The 20,734-nt window shown below is 40.2% G+C and overlaps 1 protein-coding gene across 6 annotated transcripts in view; it reads left to right on the top strand.

The window, feature by feature from the left end:
* Positions 1–6,569, top strand: part of LOC129729447 (transcription intermediary factor 1-alpha-like) — a 73,226-nt gene extending 66,657 nt beyond the window's left edge. For 2 of the 6 annotated variants that reach the window (XM_055688012.1, XM_055688018.1), the window contains 9 exons: positions 26–278; positions 339–746; positions 967–1,316; positions 1,397–1,610; positions 1,677–1,999; positions 2,064–2,472; positions 2,534–2,690; positions 2,792–2,915; positions 3,967–6,569. In XM_055688012.1, coding sequence (XP_055543987.1) covers positions 26–278; positions 339–746; positions 967–1,316; positions 1,397–1,610; positions 1,677–1,999; positions 2,064–2,472; positions 2,534–2,690; positions 2,792–2,915; positions 3,967–4,137 — 2,409 coding nt within the window. In that variant the 3' untranslated portion in view covers positions 4,138–6,569. The remainder of the gene's footprint in view (positions 1–25; positions 279–338; positions 747–966; positions 1,317–1,396; positions 1,611–1,676; positions 2,000–2,063; positions 2,473–2,533; positions 2,691–2,791; positions 2,916–3,966) is intronic. The other 4 variants (XM_055688015.1, XM_055688014.1, XM_055688017.1 and 1 more) reach the window with 4 other exon arrangements.
* Positions 6,570–20,734: the final 14,165 nt, after the last annotated feature.

Here is a 20,734-nt window from a genome sequence, read left to right as displayed (position 1 = left end):
TTTAGTAATATTTGCGGCATTTTAGGTGTGTGACACTAAACTCCAAGTACTGAATGAGAAGAAAGACGCACTACAGCAACTCTCCGGGCACACGGATCACTGCATTGAGTTTGTGCAAGGAGCTCTAGATAAGGGTAGCGACAGTGCTGTGCTATACAGTAAAAAGACGTTGGCGAGGCATTTGCAGAAAGTGAAATGCCAGCGTGCTGATATTCCCAATCCGGAAATTCCCGTGCGAGTTCAGTTGTTCCTATCTAACGTACCAGAGCTGCAAAACGGTTGGTACTGGAGTGGTTATCATTATCGATTGCCTAATTAAAGCTGATTATTTGTTTCAGTTATTGCACGAATTGGTACGATTCTTGTGGACGGTAAGGTATACCCACCACCTCCTGGACCAGCTGGTAATGGAGTACCGCAAGGTCCATGTGCAGTTCAAAATCGTAACAAACAGCCGAGCCCCAATATAACACCACCGCTCAGGCCCGGTATGCCGGGTCCTGGCATGACAACGCTCTCTTCCAATAATGCCAATGGTCCTGGTGGCTTCCCGAATGTGCCTCCCATGTATAATGGCAACGGTGGTGTCCCTGTAGCAGGTCCGTTTCCGCCAAATCATCCTATGAACCGAACGTTCCAGCAGGAAAACGGCCCTGGTGGAAGCTTTGGGCGGTTTCCAATGGGTCCTCCGCACGGAATGCCACCACAGCAACATGTCAGCTCCTCAACTCATCCTCAAAATATGGGTAAGCAACCCTGACTCTGACTTTACCCGAGAGTAGTCATCTCAGACCTCAGCGATAATTTGGACATTTGGTAGTGGTTCTGTTTTCGGTCCTCACGCTCATCTGTTCTGTTGCTATGGTTGTGGTCTACCCATTTCATTCGTTTAACATATTTTATTTGTGTTTTTCTTTCTCCCACCTATCCTCTTCCATTGCTATATCATGTCACATTCACATTTAGATTTACGTAATCTATTGAGTCATCAAAAGCCGAACGGACCTAGCCGCGGTTCGCCCAACGCTCCCAGTTCAGCAGGCAATGCTAATGTTGCTAATCAATTTAACACAGCTAATTTCATGGGTAATGTTCCGCCCGGCTCTGGAGGTCCCACTCAGCATCGGATGGGTCCCCAGATGGGAGGCGCTCCTCCGGGTTATCTCGCTGGTCCAGCTGGTGGTCATCAGAATTACAACCAAGGACAACCCGGCCCCAACAGCAGTGGTATGGGCATGGGAAGCAACAATCCGCGATTCCAAAATTTCCAAAGATTCGCTATGCCTCCGGCTGCTATGCGGCATATGATGGGAAATGTAAGTATTCAAATCGTAACGGGAGGGTGTTTATCTCTGCCTTAAGTTAACCGATATCTACCCGTCCTTTCTAATCGAAGAATACCTCTACTCTTCTAACACCAAAGCAGCAAGCGGCGATGCGATATCCGGGTCAGCAAACTCCTCCTGGGTACAATCCAAATTCACCTCAGCCCGGCCAGATGCAACCGCAGCATCCTAGCGCAAGTCCTGGAAGTGGTGCGAGCAGCGGAGCTGGTGGCGGCGGTGCCAAGTGGCATATTCCCCAGAACATGCAAGGCCAGCAAAACAATGGTAACCAAATTGATTTTTTCGTCAATCTCTATGCATGTTATAATCAATAACATTTCTACTTTCCAGGATTTGGTGGCCCATCTGGTCTGCATCTGTTCGGTAACAGCTTGAATGAATCGTTTAAAATTCCGCTCAAATCTCCGGATACGATGCGAAATTCGATGATGATGAACGGTGGTGGCGGTGGCAGTGCGGGTGCTGTTCCTGGTGGACCCAACCAACTTTCCATGCACCATCAGCAGCAACAGCAGCAGCAGCAACAACAACAACAGCAGCAACAACATCAACAGCAGCAGCAGCAGCAGAACCATCACTTACAACAGTTGCAAAATGCCTTGCCGAACGTGAGCTCTACCAATCCGAAAACGCCATCACCAAGCACGAATGAGGTTTGTTGTTATTCTGTCGTTTCGCATCATGTTCGCATTTAAATTTTCTATTTTTCCTTAATAGCCCGGTAAGGATTTCGCCGAATCGATTGACCGTACGTGTGAAGATTCGGTGAACGATCTGATGGCTACCATTGCCAAATTGGACTCGAATGGCGTTCAGGTGTTACCAGAAGGGCACCGGGGAAAAACGACCTCTCCGCAAGTGCACAGTTCGACCGATCTCAACAGTAGTAGTTCGGTAGCCGGAGCGGGAGCCGGCGTGCTAGTGGACGACAAAAGTTTGCCCAAGGAGCTGGACCCAAACGAGGACTGGTGCGCCGTTTGCATGGACGGTGGAGAACTGATGTGCTGTGATAAATGTCCGAAGGTCTTTCATCAAACGTGTCACATACCGGTGATCGATTCCCTACCGGACGAAAGTGAAACTTGGCAGTGTTTGCTGTGTTATAATTTTGCCGATGTACCCCCGGGTAAGATAGTGTGCTTGGTGATCGAGTGGGCCGTTATTTTGATACATTCTCGTATTTTTAGAACCAACAGGCGAAAAGCGAAACGTTGGAATTACACCGCTTGAGTTGAAAATTCTACAGAGGATTGTGCTGGAGTTGTTCTGCCAGTACGAAACCAGTATGCCGTTCCGACATCTGGAACCCGAGACGAACAAAGCGTACTATGATATTGTTTGCAAGTGAGTGTACTCTTCATGCCAGCAGCTTGCCGCATCGCTCGCTTGCTATCAACCGAGGTAGAATTGAATGGCATAACAATGGTTCTCTTATTCTTTTGTAGTCCAATATCGTTGTCAATGATCCGTGACAAGCTGGATATGACTAATAGTGATCATTATACCGATATTCCATCGTTTATTTGCGACGTGAAGCGGTTATTCAACAACGTGTACCTCTTCTACCAGGTATGTATTATCTCTGCTTGGGCTAGGCGGGAGGCAGTTTACGAAAACCGGAATTTATAATGTGCAATATACCGAGTCTAATTGGGCGTTTGTCGTTTGTCGTTCAAAGCGGGTAGAATTTATTCAAAATTGCGGCTGTTTGTAGATAACTAGCATGAAAGACCCCCGGAATATGTATTTAGTGCTAAGGAATGGTTGACGAAATGTTCGTTTCCCTAATTAACGAAGAATGTATAAAGGTACTGTCCGTTCTATTTCGACACATACTCAATCTTGGTTTGAACGTTTTCAAAAATACGCAGTTTTTACTGCAAATCTACAATCAATATAATTAAAAACCGGATTGCTTTCTTCATTTTTATATAAACTCATTTGGAACAACTGTTATAGAAAATCATTCATTGTTTGCATAAAAAAATCTGTATGTTTTTGATTGCAGTTTGTGTTTTATAATCCCTTTTGCCCGCTTCTCCTAAAAACGCTCTACAAAAAGCGATGTTTGCATCTCATTAGTTATGGTGAATCGTTGATATTATAAGTTCATGAGTTGAGGCTCAAGCCTTTACACGCGACGCTCTTCGTGAAGAATTTTCGCTGTGAAGCAATAATCAAAGTTAGTAAACAGTCATATTTCTGTGTCACATTAAAGCCCCGGAGTGTTCTTTTAAGAACAGTTGTTAGGCGATAAAAACCATTATGCGATGCGGCGATAACTTGCCTAACAAAAGGTACAATAAATTAACAGGAGCCTTGCTCTACAATACAAACCTCGAAAAGCAAAAGAAGAAAGCTATAAACTTAAAGAAATTTTTATAACAGTTCAAGACCTGGTTGGCACCCGTAAACTCATCTTAATTAGCACTCTTTTGTTGCAAAAAAATCAGGGGGACTAGACGTCGCATGTTATGTATAACCTGTTTGGACCGATTTCTCCTAAAAGACTCGATTGCATTGCTGGCACCCGTCATATAAATTCCAGAAGCACCAAATTATCTTTTATCCTTACACCGCCAGTTCAGCCCGGAACAACAGCTTTAAGCTTTAAAATCAGCATTTCCCCTTGTTACAGGAGGACAGCATTACCTTCAAGAGCGCCCAGAAGCTGGAAAAGTTCTTCGAGCAGCAGCTGTCCAAGTGGCTACCAAAGTATCTGGAGAGTGAAAGTCTGGAAGATTATCTGCAGAACCCGGCGAAGCGTATCAAGAGCATTCAAGAGGATTAACAATCAATTCTGGGCGGCAACAAGTCGCAGTCAGATCCCGAGCAGCAGCAGCAGTTTTTTCATCAGCAACAAGAATTGTCCGTGTCCCAGCAAAAAGAGCAACAGCAGCAGACACAGTCCGCCGGTTACAGTGAGCCAACAGCCAAGGCAGAAAGCGGTACCGCAGAAACTGGTACTGCAGGGGGAGGAGATGGAACCACGGGAAGCAGTGACGGACGGGAGCAGCAGCAGCAAGACGGGAGGCCTCGTTCAAGGCAGAGAGAAGCGTGTACGCAAGATACGAATGGAAGTAGACTGGACACTATTGCTATTACCGCCATCACCGAAGGTCCGAAAGAAACGGAAACCGACGGTTAAGCGCAGGAAGCAACCGCTAGCGGCTGCAGCTCGACATCGTTTACCTGCGAAAACAAAGCGACAGAAGCGAAGCGATGACACTGACAAAACTTAGTTGTATTATAAAATAGCTGAGATGTAGTAAGCAAGAATGTGACCTGCGCGTGAATTGCAACTTGTTTTCCAAAAACAAACATGTAAATACTAGGTATAAGGTCTTTAGGGGTTAGTAACGAAAGGCTGAAACTCAAAAGGCTGAAACCCGAAAGGCTGAAACTCGAAAGGCTGAAAAGTATGTTTCATAACGAAAGGCTGAATGCACAAAAGGCTGAAACCACAAAAGGCTAAATGAACGAAAGGCTGAAACATGAAAGGCTGAAACTTTTGTAACTTGAATCATAATCGTTGAAAAATTCGGACACATGGATAACAAACCTTTATAAGGTGACAGAGTTCAATGTTTGAGTATTAATTGGTTTGTGCAATGGAAAATCAATTTTCGGCAACATTTGAATCTATACACACTTGACTCTTGTACACGTTTCCTAGATGATTCAGGGCGAGACGGCCAAAGGCCGCGAGTGTGCGCCGGCGACCCGCCGTCGGAAGCGCCGGCCACTGCGGGGGGGCAGCCCCCCCGCAGAAATCACCTCTGTATAGGTGCGTTCGTTTTCCTAGGTCTACTGACTCGTAGGGGTGATCCCCTAGTTTAGTCCGAACGAGCGATAGCGAGTAAGGACAGCATACATCTCGGACAATCGAGTCGGCCGTAGGCCGCGAGTGTTTTTTTAGAAATGAACTTTGTGAATTTCAGCCTTATGCTTTTTCAGCTTTTCGTGATTCAGCCTTTCGTGTTTTCAGCCTTATGTAGCTTTCAGCCTTTCGTGATTTCAGCCTTTCGGATTTCAGCCTTCCGTGTTTCAGCCTTTTGAGTTTCAGCCTTTCGTAGTAGACCCGGTCTTTAGACACTGATTTCACAAGCTTGTGTGAAGCAAAAAGAGATTTTAAGGGCGCGTTTGAATAAGGATGAAATCTCAATCGATCAAATCAAAGCAAGATCAAATCTGGGCTGTTTTGCTGTTATCCAAGATTGGCATGCAACGAACCAAAATCAAATCACCGAAGATTGTTAGAAACGTCATCGAACAAAAGAAATGATCTATATTCGAAACGAGCAGTTTTTTGATTGTTGCTCCAGTCTTGCTTTATTGATTAATTCTAATTCTCAATCCAGATTATTTATTGTCTTGCTTATTTTAGCAGTTAAGGAACATCATTTTAGTGTACAGATATATGCGCCCCTCAACACTTTGATTAACAGTGTACTACGTATGATATCATATTTTACGGTAGTTTGCAGAAAGATAGAATACTAAACTATGTATAGCAGAAAGGGGGAGAGAAAGAAACCGATACGCAGTTATTACTAGTATGACTAATTAGTGGCTAGGTTGAAAACATCAGAAGCAAAACAGACACAAACCTTGTAACAACTCACGTATTGACGTGTCAAACTATAAGTGGAATATTTGAAATTGGTAGTAAGTAAACCCGATTTCCAGACTGTAGTGTCAAATTTTGAATGTGTAAAATACAGTCTAGTTTTCTGTTAATATTTTTATTACTCATCATGTAAAAAATCAACTTTGCTCCTAGTATGTGCGTTGGTTTATAAGTACCTATCAGCGCTATTCTCTATTTGAATTTAAATCCTCTCTAGTGACGGTACTGAAGTAAACAAAACAATAGAGAGTGACCTGGATAGTAAGCATGTTTAGAAACCCTTCCAATAACGATAACCATTGTCAGTCTCAAACATTCTATCACTTTGATTTGTTTTTTGCCTCACAAATCGACTAAGAGCTTCAAAACAGAACCCATCCAACTACGTTTTTGTTCTTCCGTATACGATAGCTGCTAGTCCATAAAAAGTTTGATGATAACGTAAAACTATGGTGTCAGAAGCTCTCCATGACAGCGCCTAGCTAGAAATGCTCTATATAGGTAAATGTTTTCAACACTGTGGAGCAAAAAAAAATGAGCAAAAGTAATAAAAATACGTCGATCAATATAGAAGTAACTCAAATTGTAAGAAAGCTGTTGATATCTTTTCTTTCCTCGCGTCATATCCGAATATCTTAACGTGCGCCCTTGCCCGTTTTTCTGGCGCCAAACGCCGGAAGAAATAGCATGTGACTAGTCGCGAAGTGTCGCGTGTATGTCGATTCTTCCCCGTCTTTGCTTTGTTTTGATTGCTATTGTCCTCCGCTTTCGACTCCCCCCTCAGTCTAGAGAGAAAGAGTGATAGTCATTTTATAGTCGTTGCCCTAGTTTCGGGCCTTTCGCGTCCCTTTTCGCTGTTTGGGTGCGCAATTTGTTTCCGAAGGTGGGGTTGCTGTGCAAATCACAACCGAAGGGGAAACTATTCGGCCGTCATCACTTATCTGATTTGGTTGAGACGCAACGAAAATTTTGGCGGCAATCGCGTTGAAAGTGCAAGTACGTATTTATGAAAGTTAGTTTGACGGTTGGGATAGTTTCTGGATGAGACGGTGAAGTTTAATTATTTTGATATGCATGGAGATAAAAAATGTTGCTTCATCGTTCGTTGTTGCGGGTCTTCAAAATCTGGTCGTTATTATTCAAATAATGATCATGCTGAACAAATTTGTGACCATCTGCATTATGTAAATAGTTTATTTGAGTATAAGCTATCGTTAATTTAAATCAAGCTATTGTCACTTAAACCAGGCCATTAGTTTTATAAGGTGTTGAGTGATTAAAAAGATGAAAAATGGCCATTCATTTACCAGAAACCAAGGGTTAACCCCTTGGTTTAAAAGAAAGTTTTAAAAAGAGTTCAAACTTTATATATTTTTTTGTGTTTTCTAATCAAGTTAAATTTTTAAAATTTGTTTGTTTGAAGGAGCTGAACAGTACTTTGTCATAAAGAAGAATGATAGGCTTACGTTTGAAGTGATCAAAGTTTTGGCCAATGCCTACTATTCTGAATCTGGTCACTATTTTCGATGTTGTTATAAACGTGATTTTTAATGTTTTCGCAATCGTTTATATAAAATTGAGACCACCATTAGAAAACTGAGAAACTGAATGTTTCTAGAGATTTCAAAGTTAATTTGAATATGTTTTTTTTTTCTGGAGGTTTCAAATCTAATCATAACAAGTTGCTACAATATAGGTTGACCAGATGTACAGTTTTGAAAGTTTTCAGACCATTTTTAACATTCAATTTTTTAAAAAAAATCATGACCGTTTTTCAAAAAATCACACTACTGCACTAAATACTTACATCAGTTATCTTTGTTAGCTCCTTCCGAACGAATTTCCTTGATCATCAAGGCTTGATGTGTCCTCCATTTTTGTCAATCACATCCTCAAGATAACACCGAAAGCAGAAAATACTTTTCGAACGCGTTCCGGTGGTATCGACAACCACGTGCGCGTTTTGACGGGCTTTAATGTCTTCAAACTAGGATGAGATGTTTTGCAGGCTTGTACTACAGCCTACGTCAAAATCAAATAATCCAACCGATTTCCGTTCGGACCTCTACGGAGCCACAAATCATTCAACCAAAATATTATATTTCCAATCAGCTACCGTTGGGTCCGCTTTAACCCGTGACATGGCGCTCCATCATGTTGTAGAACAACGTGATGACCCTAAGAGAAGATGGTTTTCATCCAGGGAAGTACTTGGTTCTTTAAAATAATGATATACACTATGGTTCGAACCGTTGGACAACACCAAGCCAGATATCATGGAACCCGCCGGAAATATGATTTAGAACTTAAATATTACATTCCCCTGAATATCCGCGAGTTTCTTCAGTGAAATGAACCGGTCTTGTGCGGCCGTATGACACATCATCGATGTTGAACTACTTTTCGTCGGAGAAAAGGATAATCATATTTTCTTCAATATCTTTGAAAGAGTCACTCGTTACCATTACCCGCTCCATAATGAAGTTGTGTTTTGTTCTAGCTCTGGAAGATGCGTTGTGTCTTCTATGATTGATTATATACGGGAATGTTGACTTCCTCGGCAAGTTTCCTAATGTAACGTATCGGGTTGAGAAAAATCTTCACGCGGACCAATTTGATTACGTTCAGCGTGCGTGCAAATCGCTATCTGAATTTCGCTGCTTTGATTTGCTGCTCTGTAGAGATTTTATGATACAAAAAACTGTGACCAACTGATACCCTACATTTCTCTGCCACATCGATTCCAACACTGCTAGTTTAAATTCATGGTGGGAGGTTGATACTGTCTTCTGTGGAACCTTTTTCACTCATGTACACTGCCCATAATCGGATATTTGTAACATTTGCAAAATTGGTTGTTCGAGCAAATCGCACTTTTAAATTTTGACCTTAAATGCTTAGTTCCCAATATATTCTTGCAAATAGACACTTTACCTAAACTTTGTATCATAAAGAAAGCACTACTTTACACTATGTATATATTTAATATTACTTTTGAAGTCAAATTGGTTGAAATTTTTGCAATGATACATTTATGCCGTCACTTTCAGGCTACTTTTGGAATATATCACAGGGGAAATGAAATTTTTCATGTATTCAACAAACATGAACTGAACATCAGAAACGGATCACCGGTGGTTGGCTACCGAACCAGAATAAATTCCGAATTCTAAAGGATGCAGATGTGGATTTGGATGGAAGCTTTTTTGACAAAAAAGTTAAAAAGCTAAGTAGTGTGACAATTATTCGGTTATTTACGCTATGTGACAAAACAACTTGGTATTTTTTACGACTTTTTTCACTCAAACATAAGCATATTTTTTCAGATGTAAAAATTACATACTATTCTAAGCATTTCCCAATAAAAAGCACGAAATCCATAAAATGTCGAATGTTACAGTTATGCGATTACAGGCAGTACAGTCCCTCTACAATTATGTGTCAGTCAACGTGTTGTCTGAATGTTCAAAAATATAAAAATATAAAATATAATATATAAAATCAGAAAAGTTATCAACTACGAATGTTTTACTGGTGCTTATAACGGGAGTCACTTCACGGTGAAATATATTTCACTCTCACGCTCACTTCACTTTTTTAGACCTATTCCCGATTCCACCTCAAGTGAGGTGACAAAAATCACCTCCGTGGAGTGAGATTGACAGTGAAGTGAAACTGAGAATAGGACAAGTGAAATGAGATTGTTTCCCAGCTTGAAAATCTCTAAGTCCCAGAAAGTCTTTTTTTCCGTTTTTTTTAGATAACACCAGATCTTGACGTGTTCTGAATTTCGGCATCAAAAAAAAAAAAAATGTTTTTTTCGGTATCGAAAATTTCCTGAACTAGATTGCTTTTTTTCATCCGGCAAAAAAATGAAAATTCGACCGCTTTCAGGCACGGATCAAATTCTGTTTCGTTTAGTTACTGAAGAATAAATCAAAAATTTAGGGAAAAGTAGGTAAAGACGGACACCCTAAGGTTTAATCTAAATAATTACTTAGGTATTGCTATTTAGATCGCAGTAGTCATACAAATTGAAACTTAAGGTCATTTGTTTTCATAATCATTTTTGGTATTAGTGAACTTCCTCTAAGTTTTATGTGTTTTGGGTCTTCAAAAATAAATCTACAAATTGCTGTTTTTTGACATGGTTGGGAAAGACGGACACTTGGGGTGGGTAATATGGACACTACGAATGTAAAGGTGGACACTCACAAAAAAGATGTAGTACGTTAAGTATTCTTTTGATTTATGTGTTAAGTGATGGCCATACGTTACTCTACGTTATTAGAGTTCATCTATACATCACGTGAACAGTTTGAGAGGATGGGTTTCGATGAAGGCGAAAATTCTCCGCCTATATGGCCTGTTCTAACTGCTAAGTTATTAATATCTGCTGGTTTCTCTCGCGGGTGTACTTTGTGAACATCTGTAGTACACAACAGATGCTACATGTGAAAATTCTTGGAAAATTCGTGTGTCCATCTTTCCCTACCTTAGTGTGTCCGTCTTGCCCGACCTGGTTGTAAATTTTTCATACGATCTTAGCTCTTCATCGGAACATCGAAAATCTTCTGGATTTTCACTAGAAAACCGAGGAAAGACTAATTAATCACTTTACTATTGTGAACAAATGAAAACAGGTAAGTTTCACGAGTTTTTCACTATTTTCCGTGGAATTAAAATTACATCAAATTGCGCGTTCACGAAAATATTCTTTGTTTTACTTACAAATTTGACAGTTTGCTTGCTGAAAACCGATAATGCAACTCAAAAGCATTAACACACTATAAAGAAGGTATTCGCATCACTCAACTATCATAATACATTCTAGTTTGTGAAATATTGAAAGTGTCCATCTTACCCGCAGTGTCCGTCTTTACCTACTTTCCCCTACCATTAGATCACAAACCAATCAACTTTAAGATTTATGGCATCTTCGTGGAATCATTCCACCGTTCAAAATGGTCGTGAAATAATTCCACGCAAAACGTCGCTTTTTCCGTTCTCACTTCACTGATATGACACTCATAATAACCCAGATGTCACTTTGCGACGTTTTTCTCACTGACGTGAGTCCCGTAATAGGATTTTGTTCACTTCACTCTGATTTCACCGTGAAGTGACTCCCGTAATAAGCACCACTATCTATCTGTGTGTTCTGATGTGTACTTTCGATCAACAATTAGTTTCACTGCAGTTGATGCGTGTAGATCGGATGGGAAGAAAAATATCACTTACATAGCAAAAGACACAATTATGGGTCACTTTTGCCATTCAAAATCATTTAGTCTATAAAATCGTCAAAAAAGATAACGCAAGTTATTTTGTTGTTGTAAAAGCTTGAGTAATAAGTGGGTCACTTCACTTATTGCACCGAGCACAATTATAGTTTTTAGTGACATTTTCAACTTTAAATCATTTTAACCGTATAAATAAGGTTACAAGTGAGTCTCAAAAAATACCACTGCTAATGAAAATTGTTCAGTTTCATGAGGATAGCCGCGTTTGCGTAAAAGTGACCCAAAATTGTAGCTGACCCATAACTGTGGAGGCACTGTACTTAGTCTTCGAAGCATTTCTGGCTTGTCCAATTCGTCCGGCTTCGGTCTTCAGTCTGGTGTACGTTTCCGTCATCTTCTCAAGGGTTCGTGCTACAACGTCGGCAAAGCTGAACAGAGCTCCTGGATATCGTGCCACTCGTGTCAATATCCGCCCTTCGTGTTACAGCTTCCAAAGCGAACCGTAACCCTTTTCGAGACTCGAAGGAACTCCTTTATAGTGTTCCCGAAACTGAAACTACGCACATCACCCGATCCATCGTCGATTTGACCAACCGTGGCAGTTTATCCGGGAAACCGTGACCGTGCATAGTCTTCTACCGTGTTTCAACAGCTCGCTGGGAAGTTGGCCGATCTTCTCTTCAATCTCCTGGAGGTCAGGGGCTGGAATTACGTCGTCATTAGCGCGTACGCCGAGATCTACTGCTAATTCATCGTCATCCTCTGTTACATCACCGTTAAGGTGCTCGTCGTAGTACTGCTTCCACCTTTCAATCACCTCATACTTATTCGTGAGAAAGTTGCCTTCGTGAGAAAGTTGTCCCTACACATAACAGCTTCTGGTACATAGCCTTTGCGGGAACTGTTCAGCTTCTCGTTAAACTTTCATGTGTCATTCGCACGGTACACGCAAAAGTTGAAGTCTTGTACAATCGTTGTGTCTTCCCGATTCGCACAAATGTTGTATACTGTTCCTCCATCGTCTCGCAATCTCAATCTTCCTGCTGGTGCTTCTTCTTCCGAAAGATCGAGCTCTGCCAGTTCCGTGCGTGTCGGTAGCACTCCACAGTCGCCCTCGGACGGTGTTTTGACGTTGGACTAACGTCTATATCGAAGTTAGGCACCTGAATTTGAAAATCTAGTAATTCAACCGGGGAAAACCAGGGAAAAGTGGTCAGGTTTTGAGCGCTTATATATCAGTCATTTCTTTTCAGAATTTCGAGGTTTTGGCTTCAACCGATCAGAAATTCTTTTACGGTTGAATTTATGTAACAAAAATAACCTATTTTTCGAGTTACACTATTGAAAAATTGATAAATCACATCGATTGTCTAAATCATACCGAGCAACCAATCACCACCTCTCTTCACAAGCACAGACGACACTAACGGATACAACCGATCTGACTTTGTAAACAGTCTCGCAGCTTTCAACCAATAACGAGCTCACTTTCGGTAGCTGCAACAGGTGTTTCAACACCGTTCTAAAATGCTTCTTTTATCATTACCACTGAACAGATTCTAAACACCAATGGCTTGATTGATAGGGGAAATATTGCGCAAGATTGTCATATAATAATTTAAATATGTTTTCGATACTAAACTAGTTAAAAGTTGTGTTAAAAGTCGTGCACATTCAACCAATCACAAGCTCGCTTCTTGTTTGCTCGCGGATGGATTTTTGCTTTGGGCTATATAATAGCCTGTGTTGTCTCATAGCAAGTGGAAGGCCTCATCAGTTAACAAGTGGAAGGCCACCAGGCCGGTCTTGTATAATCAGCAGCGGTGGCTGATTCCAGCGGCCAAACTGAGCTGCAGCAGAACCAGAGCGGTGGTATCAGGCAGCAGCGGCGGAGGTAGTGGGCAGCTGCATTTCTTCATTCAGTTCGGTTCTCCTTCGATCTGAGTTGGACCCCACCAGCGGTAATCCAATTCAGATATCGTTGGGTGAAAACTGCACGAAACTGCCAGAACTGCCAGAAACTGCACGAGCCAGCATCGCCACTAGGAAAGCTACCGCCATTTAGTGTGTGTGCAGTGTGCACATATAGCGTATGTGCATCTGTATTGCTATGATATTTGCGATGATAGGGATGGCGCTGTTGCGTGTGTATGGTTAGCTATAGCGTGTGTAAGACACTAGCATGTGTAGCATATTATGGCTATTGCGTGTATATCTTCAGCGTGTGTACGGATAGTTATAGCTTGTGTGTGGATAGCTGCTGCGTGTGTAATGATTAGTTATAGCGTATGTATGGATAGTAATAGCACATGGTTGGATAGCTTATGCGTGTGTATAGATAGTTGTATCGGATGTATGGAAAGGAATAGCGTATGTATGGATAGCTTCGGCATGTGTGTATAAAAAACTATAGCTACAGCGTGTGTATGAATAGTTTTAACGCGTGTTTAGATAGTTATAGCATGTGTGTGAATAACTATAGCGGGTGTTTATCGAAGATTATTATTGTCATTGAAAATATTAAAATGTATTAACGAACACAGTTGTGAATTTGATTTTACAGCAGCGTTTTAACTTCTTCAGCCAGTCTTAATTCATCGAGGAAAAATTACTACCTATGAATGATCAACACTTATTTACTAGAAATTTGATTTAGATCAAAACGGGTTCTTTTGAGTATCATAAATTATTGGTAAAAAGAGTTGCAAGTTTTCTCAATGAGCATTCATTAAATTTTCGTTTTTGTTTCTCGGTGCGCGGTTTTGATTTTGTTTCTCGCACACAGAGAAAGAAACAAAATTGTCGCTATCGTGAAAAATAACAAAACCATTAGAAATGCTCTAAATCACAACTGAAGAAGTTAAGATATTATCCTGTCACTCGCCCAAACCTTGATAACAACTACCGAAAAACGTGTGATTGAGCTCTTGCTATATTGAGTTATTGAACCAAACGTTTTTGTTTTTCAAATACATGAAGTTATATGCTGGGCTGGAACTAACCTAGCATGAGTTTTATCGATTAAATGTCAAACAATTTTCAAATTTAAAATTTTCGTTTGAATCGTTCTGGGCTCCAATTTCAGATAGTTTCGTAAAGTTTGCTTTTTGCTTAGATAGGAAAATTTTACCAATTCGCTCAATTAAATGATTGTCTTGGTAGTGCAGCAAACAAAGGGTTGATTCGAATATGTATGAAATGACAGCGATTGAATAAAAGATATCCATTCTTTTAGTATATATTATTATTTATAACGTTTTAACGTCTCAGCATTCAGAAATGCACTGTTAGATAAAATTGCAGCAAATACTAGAGTTGCAATTCTCTCTATTATTTGTTTTAATGGAATATAAGAATACCGTAGTCCAACGTCATGCGGTCGTGTCTTGAATACCACCCTCCTACTTTTTTATTTGTTTGTGTATAAATTACATCTGACTGACAGTATTAATGAACTAGCATAGAACTAATATATTTCTAATACTAGAAACTTATCCTTGCTAATTTATTCTTCAAATTAAAAGAAGGTTCTTGCTTTACTTTACTTTGTTGGCTAACGGACCGTTCACCGGTCTAGGGCCGAACGAATAAGAGATGGCCAGCTTCTTCTGTCTTGGGCAGCCGTTCTCCAGTCTCCTAGTACAGCAGCAAATCGTGCATCTACTTCCACCGCGCACATCCACCGCGTGCAAGGCCTACCACGGAGTCGACGGCCTCTTCTTTGTTCTCTACTGAAGATAGTTTTGGCGGCTCTCTCGTCAGGCATTCTGGCCAGGCATGTCTAAACCCACCACACCACCCGCGTGTGTGTTTCAAGCGATGCACATAGGAGTATTTGACCAAAAGTCCGACATACAAAATACACGATTTCCATTAATTTTAATTGATTTCAGTTAAAACATACCCTCATGCTATCCCAGAACCCATTGGTGTCTTATCACATAAACCAGACTGTTATATTTCAAAGTTATTCCACAGTAAATTGGTCAGTTTGAAAAATACGTGCTACTGCTCGGGTGGCGTATAAATTTGAAAAATTATGTCAAATAGTTTTTCTCTCTCACAGGACATAATCTACAAGATAAGTGAAATGTTTTGCAATATTTAAAACGTTGAATGCGTAAAACAATCATGGATTGTTTACGAAATGAATTATTATGAAAACCAACCGCGAAAAATCCATGATATTGTGAAATTAATTTTATGATTTAGTAACCTTCAGGGCAAGTCCCGTCAAAGCATTATTCATTGACAGAAAGGTCAAAGCCTTCTGAAAATATACGAAAAGAAAAATCTTCCTCCTCGTTCCTCTTTTTTATTTTATTGACATTTTATTGAATGCAGATTTATATGGAAATTTCTAAATCTTTGTTTTATGTCATGCGTAAAAAGACACTAGCAAAATGGAGCAAGCGAATTTGAAGTGATATTTTATATATTGGGTGACGTTTTAAATGGATGTCACCTTTTTTGTGTTGATTATACGAAAATAACACGTTTTTGATGTAAATCTATCCAATTACTACCAAAATAGAGCGACTTGGACTTTTGGCCAGCTTTTTGGCTCAAATACTCCTATGTGCGATGCCACGGAGGGTATTTAGATTGCCCTTCAGTGCGTATACGAAACGAAAAACCCGCAGTGTTCTGAATAAAACAGCCCTTCGAATGATTCGGCAAGCACAAACCCGAGTGTTCTCAACTTCGTGAACCCTCGGGAACCCGCATGCCTACACGTGTTTTCTCAAACGCTTCATTTTTTCAAAAGTACATATGAAAAAAATATTGCAGGTGGTTGTATGAGATGATGGCTAACATCCAACTATCCATTATTATTCCATTGTCAATCTCTTCGTGGCGACTAATGCTTGTGTGTTCCCCGAAACTGCAAGCCCTCGGTTGCCTCATGTGCCGAAGTTAAAAATCCTCGGTTGGCGTGTTTACGAGTGGCTCTCCAGTGTTTTGTCTTGAGCTCGCGACGAAGAGTAATACGAAATGCCCTGCGTGGTGTGTTTGTTAGCAGATGGGCCACATGTGCTTTGGAGTGCTGTGGTTTCCCCATGCCTGATTCTGGCTACATGTCCAGCCCACTGAAGCCTGCCCCGCTGTATAACCTTCACTATATCCGCATGTTTGTATACCTGGTACAACTCGTGGTTCATGCGTCTGCACCATTCTCCAAAGAAAAGGTTCACCAAATTCAAAATATTTCTCCACTTGATTGAATATTTTAATGCATGAGGCAATACACTGGGACACGGTTAAATGGGAAAAAGTGATGGTTATTTTTTCGCTCCCATGCACTTTTCGTGTTTCTCATGGGTCCTATAACAACCGTGAAACTTTTCAGATCGATCCGTGAAACTATATTTTTGCGCCCGATTTTTAAAGTTTCCATATGATTTTATATGGGAAAATCTACTTTTTCAAAACTTATTCTCTAGAGATGCCCAGTTGGCTCCTAAAAATATATCGATATATGATATTTTTGGGAAATTTCTGGGAACAACTCTTCTGAAGATTATTAGGCGCTACGATGCTTGTAGAAAAAGTTATTCACCCCAAACTGATTGAATGTCTGACGAACGGCTCACCATTGAATTTCTCCAGCAACACTGGTACAGTATGCTGCTATTGCACATTTGCTTTAGGATGAGAAATAATTTTGCGTGTAAGTAGTCTTTAAAGTGTAATTTTTGCTAATAGTATCTTCGGAGAAGCCTTCAAGATAAATTTTACACGATATCATTTCTTATCACATGGTTGAATTTGCAACAGCAGCATTGCTAGTAAAATTCTATAGCCGTACGCCAGACATTCAATCAGTTTGGGGTAAATAATTTTTTCCACAAGCATCGTAGCGCCTTACGGTCTTCAGAAGAGTTTATCCTAGGAAAATTTCATACAAATTTAGAGAATATTTCTAAAGGTCTTATCTACTTTGATCGATTTTTCGACCGATCACTTTCATCCAATCACCACAACTTATTAAACACCACGTTCATGCCACGTTATTTGCACGAGTTGATAAAGGAGGGATCACTCTAGCCTTCTGAACGTAAACCACGCTTGGGAAAGTAATTGAAGCCGTACGCCAGACATTCAATCAGTTTGGGGTAAATAATTTTTTCCACAAGCATCGTAGCGCCTTACGGTCTTCAGAAGAGTTTATCCTAGGAAAATTTCATACAAATTTAGAGAATATTTCTAAAGGTCTTATCTACTTTGATCGATTTTTCGACCGATCACTTTCATCCAATCACCACAACTTATTAAACACCACGTTCATGCCACGTTATTTGCACGAGTTGATAAAGGAGGGATCACTCTAGCCTTCTGAACGTAAACCACGCTTGGGAAAGTAATTGAAGCTGAACCATTACCAAAATAAAAAGATGCTTCGGAAAAACTATGAAAGCAGATAGGACCTTTTGAAATGTTTATCTAGAAATATCATGTATCGATATATTTTTAGGAGCCACTGGACATCTCTAGAGAATACATTTTGAAAAAGGGACGATCCATTAATGATGTCACGCAAAATTTGGAAAAAATTAACTCCCCCCCTCCCCCTTGTCACAAGCTGTCACAACTTCCTTGACCCCCCCCATTAATTACGTCACGTTTTTATACTCCCCCTCCCCCTTATTTGGTAATAATTGATTAAAAATCGAGAAATCTGTTAGGAATGAATTTTTTTCTTAATAAGAACGATTTTACTGAAAGAAAAACTGAAACTAAAAGGAAAGGAAGATTATAGAAGATAACTAAAAGAGGCGTTTAGTTCTTAGTCCAAGGATGTTGTTGATGGAGTCGCATATCGACGACATAGAAAGCCGAGATAGTAACTGCAGCAACATTACTGATTTTCAAAAGACCATCAATATTCAGTTCCTCTTCTTCGATCATTTCGCAATCTAAATCTTCTACACATGTTACAATAGCCAAGCATTCTTCTTTACGTTTTGTCACAATTTTTGTATTGATTGGATTGAGAGACACCTAAAATTAATGAAATTGTGCTGTCATTCATAAACGAACATGCACGGTAAAACAGTATTAACGAATATTAAATTGTCATTTATTTTATCTTAAGCAAATCTTAAGCAAAAAAGAGATCGTAGAACTATAAATGAATGATGCAAATATCATAAATAGTTTTGAGTTTAACTCTGTGGTTAGGTATGTGACTTTTTTATTTTTTATTATTTTTTGTTTTGAGTTGAAATGTGATGTCACACTCAGGCTAACCCCCCCCCTCCCCCATATGTCACAATAATCGAAACCCCCTCCCCCCCCTAAACACGTGACATCATTAATGGATGGTCCCAAAGTGGATTTTCCCATATAAAATCGTATGGAAAATTATAGTTCCACCGATCGATCTGAAAAGTTACACAGTTGTTATAGGAACACGAAAAGTGCATGGGAGCTAGAATTTATTTTTTGTTTTACCCTAATGAGGCAATGGGTTCATCACGACCAAAGTTGGTACGATGCAATGGAATATAGGAACGTACGGGTATGGTTTGAGTCTCAGGTTTTAAAGGCCCTTATTTTGTCAACATTGATGACAAAGAAGTCCGAAAACAATGTTCAAACAAAGAAATGTTTGGTACATTTTTTTAGGAGTTTTTCACAAGTTATGGCAGTTTACGGATGACAAAGGCTTCCTGTGCCAATTAACAATGCGGAATACAATTTTAAAAAGTATTTGCTTGGTTTTGGGGATCTACGTCACAACCCAAAAGAATGAGGTTTTTGCTTATTGTTCGCTACTAATACAGACAAGTGTCTTCTTCTTCCTCACCTATGTGTACCTCATTGGGTGCGTCGATGATTTGTCAGTAGTGATGAAAATCACAACACTATGTGGTGCAGGGAAATTCAACAAAGACAGGAGTTTTGGAGAATCTAAATCACCGTTTAGCAGCTTTGCCGTGTTGTGTCGTTCCAAGGCATTTAGATTGAGCAAGCAGCGTACAGGGGCAGATTGGCAGGTTATCGCTAATGTAGGTCCCGAAGAGCTATAGGTATGAATCTCCGCTGCACGCGTTTTATGCGTAGATTCCAATAGAGCTGGTGTGGCATCCAAACAAGGTTTGTGCTTTCGAGGATAGGGGGAACAAGAGCATAATACATTTTTTGAGGCTTGGAGTTGTGTCCTATTTTTGATAAGAATCCTAGCTTTCGAAATAACTTTTGCGCGGTGACGATCAAAAGTCAGCTTAGGAGCGACACCAAGATCGTTCCGTATTCAACTCTATTCAGTGCTTGACCATCTATTTGGTGGTTGAATATTATATTACGTCGCATTTTGCAATTCTGATTATCGACCAATTTAATTTACGAACGAATTTAACATATCCTGTAGATGTCGACAATCCTCGAATCGTCAAAAATATTTTAAGATTGTTAACATAGAACAGCCTACAACCAACTCCAAGTGCAGCAGTAGCGTCATTGTAAAATATAATAAATAACAGTGGTCCCAAATGACTGCCTTGAGGTACACCCGAATCATTGGTGAAAGGAGGAGATAACTATCTGTGTCCCAATTTTACTCGCATAACTGTATCCCACAAAACTGAGCATATCCATTTCGTGAACTGTCGCGAAGCACCCATTCGCGTAGGATCTTGCCCAGTCAACAGCCACGTCATCTGCAAAGCTTCCCCGGAAAACAGTTTTCGGCAAGGATTTTCCATAGCTCTTGTCGGTTTATTGTGTCGTATGCGGCTTTAAAATCGGCGAAAAGATGACGTGTAGGGACTCTAAATCCACGGCACTTTTAGAGGATGTGTCATAGTGTAAAGATTTGGTCAGTCGTAGACCGATTTTTCATGCAGATAACCTCTTCTTTCCACTCCTCCGGTAGCTGTTCTGTCTCCCAGATCTCGACGATCAGCCAATGTAGCGAACTGTCAAGTTTGTCAGGGCATATTTCTATAAGTTCCGCTCCGATGCCATCTTTTCCAGCAGATTTGTTGTTCTTGAGCTGCCGGATTGCATCATACTTCGCTGATTGTTGGGGGTGACACATCTTTGTCGTTCGTTGCACCGACCACGTTTCGTCCGCTCCTGTTGTGGTCTCTTGATCGCACGTCATTCAGGTGTTCATCGTAGTAGGGTAGGGAACATATTCTAAGCAGCTTTAGGAAGTGTTGGATGAAATTCAAACAAAAGTATATTAATTTGTTCTCTATCTTTTTTCTGACAGAACTTATTTTCAGATTGTGAAACTAAGTTAGCAAACTTTAACAATAATCAATTAAAGTTACCAATCGAGGGACACTATTTCAATCATCCCGAACCTATTTTAAGCAGTTTCCATCTGTTTTGCAGGCGTTTTTCTTCAGCATCCGAAGTGGCTCCTGAATGGCTGCAATATAGGTCGATTTGTTTCGATTATTGTTTATGCACAGATTTCTTTGTGATTAACGGTATTTCTTATATTCGTAAGACAGTTAGACAATCAAAGTTTTCGTTTCCATCATTGAAATTGTCGATATTGA

Source organism: Wyeomyia smithii, chromosome 3 (assembly GCF_029784165.1).
Source record: "Wyeomyia smithii strain HCP4-BCI-WySm-NY-G18 chromosome 3, ASM2978416v1, whole genome shotgun sequence".
Lineage (NCBI taxonomy): Eukaryota > Metazoa > Arthropoda > Insecta > Diptera > Culicidae > Wyeomyia > Wyeomyia smithii.
Note: the sequence above shows the minus strand (reverse complement) of the source record. Positions and strands in the feature narration are given on the sequence as shown.